Raw genomic sequence first — 13,052 nt, forward strand, 5'->3', positions numbered from 1 at the left:
CTTTATTCTTCTTTATGATTATATGATATAGATGCCAGTGAATGGGCTTTTGGGTTGTGCACACCTTTTGGCTATTATGGATAATACTGTAATAAGCATGCATATACAAGTTTTTGTATGGACATAAGCTTTCATTTTTTTCCCCTAGATTCATTTTTATTTTTTATTGGTTCTTTTTAGTTATACATGACTGTAGAATCCATTTTCATATAATTATATAAGCATGGAATAATATATCTTATTAGGACCCCATTCTTGTGGATATACACGATGGTGAGAAGCACTGAGTACATGCCTGGCAGTGGAATTGCTGGATCATATGGTGACTCTTGTTAAACAGTTTGAGAAACTATCAGATCATTTTCTAAGGCAGCTGTGCCATTTACATTCCCATAAGCAATATGTGAGGGTTCTGATTTTTCCACACCTTATCAACCCTTAGGATCTGACTTTTTGATTTTTCCCATCCTCGTATTTTTCTCAATGTGATGCTGATTTGCATTTCCCAGATGACTAACCTGTCAAGCATCTTTTTCATGTGCTCATAGTCCATTTGTATATTTTCCTTGAAGAAATATGTATTCAGATACTTACCTACCTTTTAACTGAGTCACTTGTCTTAGTTTAAGTCTCTTATCAGATACATGATTTGCAAATATTCTTTTTTTTTATTTGCAAATATTCTTTCTCATCCTGTGACTTTTCTACTTTCTTAAGTGCCTTTTGAAAAATAAATGTTTTAAAATGTGACTATCAATTTATCTAGTTTTCTTTCATTGCTTCTGCTTTGGATGTTATTTCTAAGAATACTTCGTCAAATTAAAATTCACAAAGGGTTTCTTCAAAGAGTTTTACAGTTTGGGTTCTTACAGTTAGTAACTGTTGCATTTTGAGTGACTTATTGATTTATGTATATATGTGTATGTGGTGTTAGGTAAGCATCCAACATCTTTCTTTTTATTTTATTTAGTTTTTTGGTTTTTTTTACATATTGGCTGTCCAGTTTTCCCAGCACTACTTGTTGTTCAATTTATATTGAATTGTCTTGCTGCTTTTGTAAAAAATCAATTGATAACTGTAAGGGATTATTTTGGAACTTTAAATTCTATTTCCTTAAACTTTCAATTCTATTCCATTGATCAATATATCTATTCTATGTCTATATCACATTTCTTCTTTTCTTTTTTCTTTTTTTTCTTTTTCTGTTCTTCTGTTTCTTTTCTTCTTCTTTTTTCTTTTCTTTCCCAGTAATGAATATTGAATTCAGGGGCATTCTACTATTGAACTACATCCCCAGTCCTTTATTTATATTTTTAAATTTTGAGAGAGTATTGCTAAGTTGCTCAGACAGGCCTGGAACTTTAATGCTCCTGGCTCAGTCTCCAAGCAGCTAGGATTACAAGCATGTGCCACCACACCAGGCCAATATCACATTTTCTTAAATACCATAACTGTCTAGTAATTTTGATATTGGCAAGTATTAGTCCTACAACTTTCTTTTTTCTGTTTAATTGTTAGGGTATTTTGATCTTTTGCATTTCCATATGAATTGTATCTGGCATTTTGGTAGAAATTGCACTAAATCTATTTATCATTTGGGGTAATAGTGCCATTTTAACTAAATTAAGTTCTCTGATGAACATGATATATAGTCCAACTTATTATGGTCTTCTTCAATTATTTTCAGCATTGTTTTAGAGTTTCATTGTATAAGTCTTGGACTACTTTTGTTAAATTTATTCATACATAGTTTCTCCTTTTGAGGTTATTATAAATGGAAATCTTTATTTTTATTTCCATTTTGTTGGTTGCTAGAATATATAAAAATAATTGATTTTTGTATATTTATCTTATAGTTTTTAACTCTGCAGTGTTAATTAGTCCTAGTGGTTTTTCTTTTTCTTTTCTTTTTTTTTTTTCTTTTTGGTGATTTTCTTAGGGTTTTGTATATACACAATTGTGTCATCTCTGAATTGTGATCATTTTGCTTATTGTACTCCAGAATAGGTGTCTTTATTTCTTATTTTATTGACCTGGATAGACCAACCTTCTAGTGCAAGGTTGAATAGAAGTGGCAAACACGGACATTATTACCTTGTTCCTGGATTGTAGGGTGAAAACATTCAGTATTACCCAATAACAATGATGTTAAGTATAAGTTTTATGCAGATGTCCTTTATCATGTTTAGGAAGTTGTTTTTAATTACTACTTAGTATTTTTATCATGAAAGGGTGTTGAATTTTTTAAATGCTTTTTGTTTATCTATAAAATGGAGTTGTGGAGTGAGTTTTTGTTGTTGTTGTTTTGTTTTTCTTTGATGATACAATGTATTATTAGAATAATTGATTTTGGGGTGTTAAACCAAACTTGTATACTTGGGCAAACAAAGGCCCATGTGTTCATATTGTATAATTCCTTTTCCACATAGATGAATTTGGTTTGGTAGTATTTTGTTGAAAATATCTATACCCATATTCATATGGGATTTTAGTGTATTGTTGATCTTATGTGGTCTTCATCTGATTTTATTATGATACCTGTGTCATGCAAGAGTTAAGTATAACCTTCTCTATTTTTTGATGAGTTTATTCAATTTTGGTATTAATTCCTTAAACGTGTGAGAATTCAACCAGTGAAGCCATCTGAATCTGTGTTCTTATTTGTAGGAAGTTGTAAAAGTATTAATTTAATATTTTTGCTTATGAGAGATTTACTCATTATTACTTTCTAAGTCAGTTTGGTAATTTGTATTTTTCTAGCATTTGTTCATTTTAACTAAGTTGACTAATTTGTTGGCATACAGATTTTCATGCTGTTCTTTTTCTTTTTTCCTGCAGAACTAGGGATTGAACTCCTGGGTGCTCTACCATTAAGCTATGGCACCTTCATCATTTCTTTTTGGTTTGTTTGTTTTGTTTGAAACAACTTCTTGCTAATTTTCTGAGGCTGCCTGTGAATTTGTCTGCCTCCTGACTCAGTTTTCCAAGTAGCTGGAATCACAAGCATGCACCACCAGGCCTGGCAGCCTTCTCTTTTAATTAATTCTAATATTTGTGATTTTTATTGACTTTTCCTCTCATTTCTAATGTTAATAATTTGAATTTTCTCTTTTTTCTTGGTCAGTGAGCTAAGGTTTGTCAGTTTCGTTGTAGATCATGTACCACTTATATAAATCAAGTATTATTAGAAGACACAAAAGTCAAAGGCAACCCCTACCACAGTAGGTGGGAGAATTTCATTTAAACTAGAGTTTGTGCTACTCTCTCCTTCCTACAGGCGACTTGGCTGGTCTCACGCCTCCCCCCCCTCCACTCGCAAGCCTCTTTCTCTTCACCATTTCTGCCTCAAATGGTAGGTAATGTGAACTTTGGTGACTGTGGAGCCACCACGGGGAGCAGGTGCCTTCATGACTTACCTGCAGTGTGGGGTCATAAGCTGTGATCAGGGTTTATCTAGATAATACTACGCACCTCAGAGGGAAGAAACCACGACGCGTGGCCAACTTGATCTAATGTCATGACTCACCGGTACTGTTTCTGCCGAGTTTCCAATTCTTTACGTCTGTGCTGCTTGAGAATGTGAATTTGGTCATCTCGGGCCAACTTTGCTAAGAAAGAAGGATAAGTATGAAAGGAACAGAAGAAAGAAGGATAACAATGTCCAGTGTTAATGTTTTCTTCAGACTCCATCCCACGTTGCGTGTTTTATATGTGACATCTCATTTATGCCTCAGAACACACCCTCATTTTATGGTTAAGAAATGGAGCCTTGGGGAGGTTGAAGAGCTTTGCCCTTAAGCTCTGCCCAAAATCATACACTTAATTAATGCATTTGCAACACAAGACTCAAATCTCAGGCTCTTAGTCATCCCCTTTACAAAAGATAAGTTCATTTCCTCATCTTCCTGCCCTAGCACTCAGCAAAACTGTGTATGATCACAGAATCAGATTTGAATGCATGAGTCAGGCTTGGTTCTCATTAGTCTTTATAGGGTGGGAACAATAATTCTCTGCCTCTCTGTGGCAGGTGCCCTACAGTTCTGGCTTGCTGTGTATTTCCACCTGGGGACTCTCAGCTTCCACTGGACCTTTCAGAACATTGTGTCTGCAGGAATCCTGGGGCTCCTGGTGCAGAGCTACATGCTTACTTCAGGGAAGACATTTTATAGTCTTTGGTGAATATTTTTAAAACAGAATAGCCCTGTGATTCTTATGCTGAACCAAAACAGCAGGCAATGTAGGCATTTATTATTGCCTTAGAGATCAGCAGAACCCACAGTTTTTAAGTCCATTTAGTTGCTTCATGAAGAAATGTATGACTTCAGACCCAAAATACAGATGTGGACACTGTCTCACTCCCTGCATGGCCTAAACACAGGACACTGAGAAGAAAGCTTCCTTCTAAAACAATGTTGTCCCTTAGGCTTTGGGTGTTAAAGGAAACACATCTGGACTTGGACTTAGTTCAGTCACTTAAAGCCATGTGACCCAGAACAAGTTACCTTGGCTTCCTCACATGTAAAATGGAGATAATAATGCTCACTTCCCAGGGTGCTGGTGGAGATTTAGTGTGAGAACACAAGCAAGTACTCTACAGCATTGGCACCTAGTAAATGCCCAATAACTGGGAATTATGGTTATTTCACCATGTTAATTACCAAAATGGGCCTGAGGTTTTCCTTTCTGGCTCTAAGCCTAGGCATCAAAGGTGGCTTGTCTCTTGGTCTGTCCTGCTGTTATATCTCATTTCAGGAGTTTGGCAGGTAACTAAGGGGAGTTCATTTCTCAGGTCTATTAGAGCCCAGATGAGATCATATCATGATTGTATTTTATACTGTTATTTAAGGTAAAAGCAGTGGACAGAGTCAAGAGAGTCCTAGGTATGAGGAACTCAGATTTCTTGAAAATGACACTATGATCTATATTATAATATAATTAACATAGTATGATACAATATAATATAATATACTCTGTGGGGAAGGATTAGGTTTTAAAACGTTCCATTCTACCAAACATTGATATTTTTGTAAAATACACTAAAAACTAATTACTAGAAAATGAAATTTAAAAGAAAAACAAACTAAAGGTGGGGAAGGATTGAGGAAACATTGGTCAATGGGTGTTAGGGTACAGTTAGATAGTAGAAAGACGCTCTGGAGTACTAGTGCACAGTATGGTGACTATAGATGACAATTATGTACTGCACATTTCAAAAAGCTAGGTGAAGCAATTTCGAAAGTCTTCATCACAAAAAAATGATGAATATTTGAGGAGATAAATATGTTCAATCTGATTTAAACATTATACAATGTTTACATGATGACACAATGTTTAAATGATATACATTATACATGTATATATTATCAAACATTACATGCTAGTCCATCAATATGTACAATTTTTATTTTTTATATAGCAGCAAAATTTTTTTAGGAAATGAACCAAAGACATTCAAATATTCTAGCCTCATTTTTTAAAAGTATTATATGTAATGTAACCATCATAAAACTATTGTGCCAGGTTGCTATCAAAGTTTTCAAAACATAGCCAGGTGCAGTGGTGCCTGCCTATGATCTCAGAGTTCAGGAGGCTGAGGCATGAGAATCTTAAGTTCAAAACCAGCCTCAACAACTTAATAAGGCCCTGAGTAACTTAGCAAGACCCTGTCTCAAAACAAAAAACAAAAAGGGCTGGGGATGTGGCTTAGTGGTAAAGTGCCACTGAGTCCAATCCCCTGTACCAAAAAAAAAAAAAAAATAAAAAATGAAAAAAGTTTCCAAAACGCCATCTCTTAGTTTCTATCTTTACCTGAGTGCAAACCTATGTCCAACAGTTCTGAGATCACCCCAAGAGCTCTCTGGCTCATTTTACCTTCAGGCTGAAGAAGATCCACTCTGGAGCCTGAAACCAGGACCCAGAGAGGAAGATGATGGGGACACCCCAGAATTATCCCTGGGGATATAGAAACAGCCAGTATGGGAGGTTCACCACCACTGAAGGCGAGATGAATATGAATTGTGACAATGACTCCGCTGCCACTGGCTGTAGGAAGCACTGCTGTGGGCACTCAACATTCCTCTTTGCTAATCTACCTCAAAAAACTAGCCTATGACTTAGGCACCTCAGCTGTGAAGAGTTGCACTTCTTCAACTTCAAGGTATGAATAAATCAGAACATTTGGAACTGCAACATGGCAAGTGTCACAAAGATAATGGCTATTTCTCCAGGTCCTGAGACTGCTGGGACATCTGGGGAAATGGCAATATGACACACCTGGATGACTGCAGCAGGGTTCAGGAGCAGCTCCCAAGGTCTGATGTGAGTGCCTGAAGGAAGCTGACCCTTCACACAGATGCTCAGGATCACCAAGACAGTCCTCTGACTTTTTTGGTTGCAGAGGTGAAATGGTAGATTTAAGAGGCTATGATGTGGTAAATGACAGAAGTGTTGTGGGTTGTGCCCCATTCTTCCCAGATTGTTCAAAGGTGTGGCTGTTGTACCATGTGGTGGATTAATAATACCCACCCCTTTGTTGGCATTCCTTCCATTGGATGTTGACAGCTCTTCCCCTTGAGTATGGGTGGGCTTTGTGACTACTCAGATCAACAGAATAAGGTAGAGTTACACTATGCCAATTTCCAGGTCTGGGCCTGAAGAGATAGCTTTTACTTCCTGTTCCTTGTAATACTTGTGCTTAGAAGCTAGTATGTAAGAAGTACAGCTACTCTGAGGCCACCATGCTGTGAGAAACCTTGAAAAATAACATGCCATGTTTAGACAGGCCGTGGAGCCCTGAAGTGCTAGAGTAAGAACAAAAACCATCTGAGAAGGAAATATTCCAACTCCTGCACCATCAGCTGATGCCATGGAGAACACAAAGGAACTGCTCCCTGAAGCCTTATCCCAAATGCCAGACCCATAATATTATGAGCAAAAATTTATTGGTTGTTCAAAGCCACTAAGATGGCTGGTTACCTAGGAATGGAGTAGAACTCCAGAGACAGCTTCTCTTTGCCACTCCAGACCCACCCTCTACCCTGTCCTGTCCTTGAAGGTGAGAGAAATAGATTGAATCAGTGGCCTTCCCATTGGACTCAGTCACTGAGACCCTGAGCAGAGTGGAGGCTTTAGGGGAATGAGGAATGGCCATGTCCTCCCCAGCTTTCCTCTGCAGTGTCTCCTAGAGTGCCTGCCTCTCTACTGTGGGCCACAGCTCCTCCATGGGAGCTGTCTCCAGGATACTCCTCTTCTGCATTATTCTGTCATTTTTCCCTCCCCCACCTTCTTAGGATTGTTACGCTGATGACCCCACACACAGATATGGCCCCTCTGCACACTGTCCCACTCTTTTTTAAAGTCCCTTTCTTGAACCCTCCTTGAATCATCTTAATCTGACAGTAACATCTTGTTTTTGTTGGGAAGAGGTACAGGATCTATGAGAAGATAGACTTCACAACCAAAGAGAAGCACCCTGTCTACAACTTTCCACATTCAGGCCCCAAAAAAGTCAATTTTGTGACCCTTTTCCCTGCTATGAGGTAGGGGACAAAAATCCTCCTATTCCCAAACATCCAAGACATTTTCTTGGTAAATCAGATTCCCTAACAGGAACAATAGGATGTGTCTGATGGTAGAAATGCATCAAGTGGAGAACATTTTCTTCTTTGCCTCCACTTTCTTATCAAAAAGGTGATTAATAATCCTCACTGTCTCACACACCAAACTTCCGTGAAGAACAAATGAACCAGTGATAGGGAATGCTTCATCAATGACAAGTGTTACATGTGATCATAAACAGAAGCAACTATCCTCTTCCCTATGATTACAGTGCCTGTCTGGCATTTGCAGGTTTATCATTTCAGCTTTTAGACTGCCAGGATGTAACAAACCAAAGGACTATGACTGGAAGTGAGGTAGAAGTTTGCCAAGACCTGAATTTTACTCATGCACATTAAGAGGCTGGCTTTTGAGGGACAGTCATCCAGGGAGAGAGTGACCTTGCTGACCTCTGACATCTGCTTCTCTCTCTGATCCTGTGTTATGTCCCTAAAAAAGAATGATCTTAGTGCTAGGTTTTGCTGCAAAGGAGTGCAGATTTTAGGTTCTTCCCTCTTGGAGCAAAAAGTGAGACTATGGGTTTAAGAACTGATGACACTGAACCCCAGGTTTGCCCATGGTTTTCTGGGGGTGCTCCTTTTCCAGCCCTTACCTTCTTAGGCCTGCTCAGAGTACTGAGCACCCAAGTGGTACTGTGATCTCACCAACATTGACACCTGGAGAACTGCCCAGAGGTAAGTCCCACAGGTAACTTTTGCTAAGGTCCCAACTCCCCATAGGGTTGTAGAGGGAGGTCACAGCTAGCCATGTGTCCTGGGGCCACTCAATTCACCCTGAGGCTTATTAGTACCTGAGGAAGATCATACCTCCTGAAGCTATATCAGAGCACAGAGCAGGAGCTCCACCCAGCATAGCAGAGTTTTTCTCCCAGGAATACAGTTCTTTGAGGAGAGGAAGACCTTTCAGTTCCCAGAAAGCCAAGGGGTGGCAGGAGCCAGAGCTGCTCACCTCGTCCATCTCTCAGGACGATTTCACCCTCACCCGTGATCCAGCGGTAGCAGGGGAACTCAATGTAATCCCCATGGGGTGTCTTCAGTGTGATGTACTTCAGGTACCAGTCATCGTGGATCCAGTACTTGCGCTTCTCAATTCTGACCAGCTGGATCTCCCCCAGTTCTTCATCCACAGTCATATCATAAGAATCAACCTGAGTAGAAGAAGAGAATTAGCCCATTTAAGCCTGAGATCTGACGAAGTTATGAACACAACACCTCAAACATGTTGTTTTGGCATATTGAATACTTTCAGCTAAAGGTGCTTAAAAAATTACTTCTACAGGAAGATGAATCTGACCTTCACTTTGTTTCTTAAAAGCAGAAGATGAAAGTCTCAGGTGATTTTACTTCTTGCACTTTAGAAGTCTTATTGAGGAAGTCGGTTCCTCAGCTTACATGTTGGAGTATTAGGCCTACATTTTCTTGTGGTAGGTGTAGGGTTTCTGGTCTAATTCATAGGTCTTTAATTCACATTAAGCTGAGTTTTGGACAGGATGACAGAGGTTAAATTTCATTCTGTTACAGAAGGATTTCCAGTTTTCTGGCACCATTTGTTGAACAGGCTATCTTTTCTCCAATGTATGTTTTAGGCACCTTTGTCTAGTTATGAGATAACTGTATGAATGTGGGTTTATCTCTGTGTCTTCTATTCTATTCCATTGGTCTTCATGTCTGTTTTGTTGCCAACACCATGCTGGTTTTGTTACTATAGCTCTGTACTATTGTTTAAGGTCTGGTATTGTGATGCCTGCTGCTTCACTTTTCTAAGGATTGCTTTGCCTATTCTGGTCCTCTTATTTTTCCAAATGAATTGCATGACTGCTTTTTCTATTTCTATAAAGAACATTATCGGAATTTTAATGGTAATTGCATTAAATCTGTATACGCTTTTGGTATACATTTTGGCCATTTTGACAATATTAATTCTGCCTATCTAAGAACAAGGAAGATACTTCCATCTTCTAAGGTCTTCAATTTCTTTAGTGTTCTGTAGTTTTCAGTATAGATCTCTTTTGTTATATTAATTCCAAAATATTTTTTGAGGCTATTTGTTGTTGTTGTTGTTTTGATTCACTGTATACAAATGGAGTACAACTATGGTTTCACTGGTTGTACACGAAGCAGAGTCATACCATTTGCGTAATCATACATGTACATAGGGTAACGCTATTTGTCTCATTCTATTATCTTTCCTTCCCCTGCCCCCTTCCTACCTCTCATTTCTGTCTACACAATACATCCTTCTTCAATTATTCCCTTACCTGCCCTCCCCATGATGTATCATCAACCACTTATCAGAGAAATCATTTGGCCTTTTGTTTTTTGGGATTGACTTATTTCACTTCGCATTCTTGGAAGACAGAACCTCAGACAATGAAAACAAAATATTTAATCTTGAACACAAAGCTGACCAAACAGAGGAAAGGCTATTTGTTAATGGGGTAGTTTTCTTAATTTCTCTTTCAGCAGATTCATTACTAATGTATAGAAACATGGTTGATTTATGGGTTTTAATTTTATATCCTGTTACTTTGCTGAATTCATTTATGAGATCTAGAAGCTTTCTGGTGGAGGTTTTTGGGTCTTCTACATACAGAATCAAGTTTGTCAGCAAATAGGATACACTGAGCTCTTCTTTTTCTATTACTATCCCTTTAATTTATTTCTTTTGTCTAATTTCTGTGGCTAGGGTTTCAATGACTATGTTGACTAGAAGTGATGAAAATAGGGTATCACTGTCTTGTTCCAGGTTTTAAAGGGAATGCTTTCAATTTTTCCCCTTTTAGAATGATTTTGGTCCTAGTTTAGCATATATTGCTTTTACAATGCTAAGGTATGTTTTTCCAATGTTTTAAACATGAATGAATGCTGAATTATGCTAGATTCTTTTTATGCATCTCTTGTGATAATCATGTGATTCTCTTCTATAAGTCTATTGATGTGATGAATTACATTTATTGATTTCCATATATTGAAACAGCCTTGCATCCTTGAATGATCCCTACACTATATTTTTAATATTTTTTGTATGCAATTTGCCAGAATTTCATTAAGAATTTTTGCATCTATCTACATCAGGGTTATTAGTCTGAAGTTTTCTTTCCTTGATGTGTCTGTCTGATTTTGGGATAATTCTAGATTCACAGAATTAGTTTGGAAGGTTTCCCTCCTTTGCTATTTCATGGAATAATTTGAGGAAGATTGGTGTTAGTTCTTTGTAAAGCAAAAGAAGTAAAAGTTAAAAATCAATAAATGGGATGTGGTGTCAAACTAAAAAGCTGCTTCGCAGCAAAGGAAACAATCAAGAGTGTGAAGAGAGATCTATAAAATGGGAAAAAAATATTTGCTATCCACACCTCAGATAAGGCATTAATATTCAAGATATACAAAGAATTGAAAAAGCTTAACACACACACACACACTCTCTCTCTCTCTCTCTCTCACACACACACACACACACACACACACACAATCAGTAAATGGGCAAAAGAACTAAACAGACTCATCTTAAAAGAAGAATGGTTAACAAATATATGAGAAAATGGTTAACATTTGTAAATTAAAACTACACTGAGATTCTACCTTACTCCAACCAGAATGGCCATTATCAAGAATACAAATAACAATATATATTGGCAAGGATGTGAGGAAAATGGTACACTCATACGTTCTTTCTGGGTCTTCAAATCAGTGCAACCACTCTGAAAAGCAGTATGGAGATTCTTCCTCAAAAAACTGGGAATGGAACTACCATTTGACCCACACTTCAGTATATGTCCAAAGGAGTTAAAACTAGCATACTACAGTGATACAGCCACATCAATGTTTTCAGCAGCACAATTCACAATAGCCAAGTTCTGGAACCAACCTAGATGCCCATAAACAGATGAATGGGTAAAAAAAATGTGGTATGTATACAGAATGGGATATTACTAAACCATAAAGAAGAATGACTTTAGGACATTTGCCAGCAAATAGTTGGATCTGGAGACTATCATGCTGAGTAAAATAAGCCAATTCCCCAAAAACCCGAAGGTTAAATGTTCTTTTTGAGATGTGGATGCTAACCCAAGGCAGGGGGTGAAGAATAGAGGGTCAGTGGATTAGACAAAGGTGAATAAAGGGAAGGAAGGGGGACTAAAAATAGGAAAGACAGTGGAATGAATCTGACATAACTTTTCTATGTATATCTATGAATACACCACAATGAATCTCAACATCATGTACATCCACAAGACTGGGATCCTAATTAGAATAAGATATGTTCTGTGCTTGGATAAATACATCAAAATAGATTCTACTGTCATATAAAACTAAAAAGAACTAACAATAATAGCAATAATAATAATAAAAAGAAAGTCTCAGGTGAAAGACATTCTTCCTATACTAGCAGGAAAGTACAATTCTTTTAATCAAGAATAGGAAGTTGAAGCTGAAGGAAATCTGTAAAAATAGACTTTATTAACCTAACCCTTATTGAGACAATCAGGGACTCTAATTGTGGGACAAAGGCTGGGTCAACGCAGTAAACTATTGCCCTTTTTAGGCTTCTCTACCTTTGTGTTCTTTTCAACAGACCTGTTACAAGACCCTGATAAACCCACAGAAACAGAATCTTCGCACAAGATGAAATTGTTACCAGGGAGAAACCTAAATAAACCCTCCAGCTTCAATAGAAGTTCATAGTCAACTTAGAAATCACTCATTTTGGAGGTCACACAGCTGGGCAATACATTATTACTTTCCCACTAGCTTTGCTGTAGATAACACATCTAATGTGTGAGTTATATGATAATGGTTGCCTGGATTACTTTTCAGTGACCTGAAGCCTGCTTTTACTGAAAACAAAGACCCTTTACTTAGGCCTGCAGATAGATGTCTGATGCTTGACTAAAATTGGATGAAAAGGCTTGGCATCTCTGTCTTCATATTATGTCAGTCCCCTTAATCACCTTAACTTTTGGATCAGATTCTTTCAGCTCTTCATGCAGTGTTGAATACCCATTGGAGCTGGTCTGTGCATTTTTCAGCAGCAATAGCTGCCTAGTCACCTAAAGTCCTTCAGCCCTATCATAAGGACCCCATCCAGCCACAAGATCAGTTTGTGTCCAAAAGATGATGGCACCAGCTGCAAGAGTAACTTGGTAGTTGCTGGGACAAGTTTACTGTAACTTCTCAGTGATCTGAGTCCCAGGCAAGAAGAGACATCTTTTGGAACTGTACCCGGCTCCAGTGGAAAATTACAAGACCCACCCGACTTCAGCAAATAACTGAAAGCTGGCATCCCCACTTTTGTTTATGAAGCAGCCTCATCTCTCAATCAGTGCTGTCTCCCTTCAGCCGAAGTCCCAATTAAAGCCTTGCCTGTGTATGTGTGCACATTTGACTTGATTTCACATCTCCTATCAAGAAGTTTAAAGCTCCCTTCTGTGGTATCAC

At 38.0% G+C, this 13,052-nt stretch overlaps 1 protein-coding gene across 5 annotated transcripts in view; it reads right to left on the reverse strand.

Moving 5' to 3' along the window:
• Positions 1-13,052, reverse strand: part of ALOX5 (arachidonate 5-lipoxygenase) — a 60,440-nt gene that overhangs the window by 38,274 nt on the left and 9,114 nt on the right. For 4 of the 5 annotated variants that reach the window (XM_079137598.1, XM_079137599.1, XM_079137595.1 and 1 more), the window contains exons 2-3: positions 8,566-8,764; positions 3,527-3,608 (exon numbers count right to left, since the gene is read on the reverse strand). In XM_079137598.1, coding sequence (XP_078993724.1) covers positions 3,527-3,608; positions 8,566-8,749 — 266 coding nt within the window. In that variant the 5' untranslated portion in view covers positions 8,750-8,764. The remainder of the gene's footprint in view (positions 1-3,526; positions 3,609-8,565; positions 8,765-13,052) is intronic. The other variant, XM_079137597.1, reaches the window with a different exon arrangement.

Source organism: Sciurus vulgaris (genome assembly GCF_902686455.1).
Source record: "Sciurus vulgaris genome assembly, chromosome: 4".
Lineage (NCBI taxonomy): Eukaryota > Metazoa > Chordata > Mammalia > Rodentia > Sciuridae > Sciurus > Sciurus vulgaris.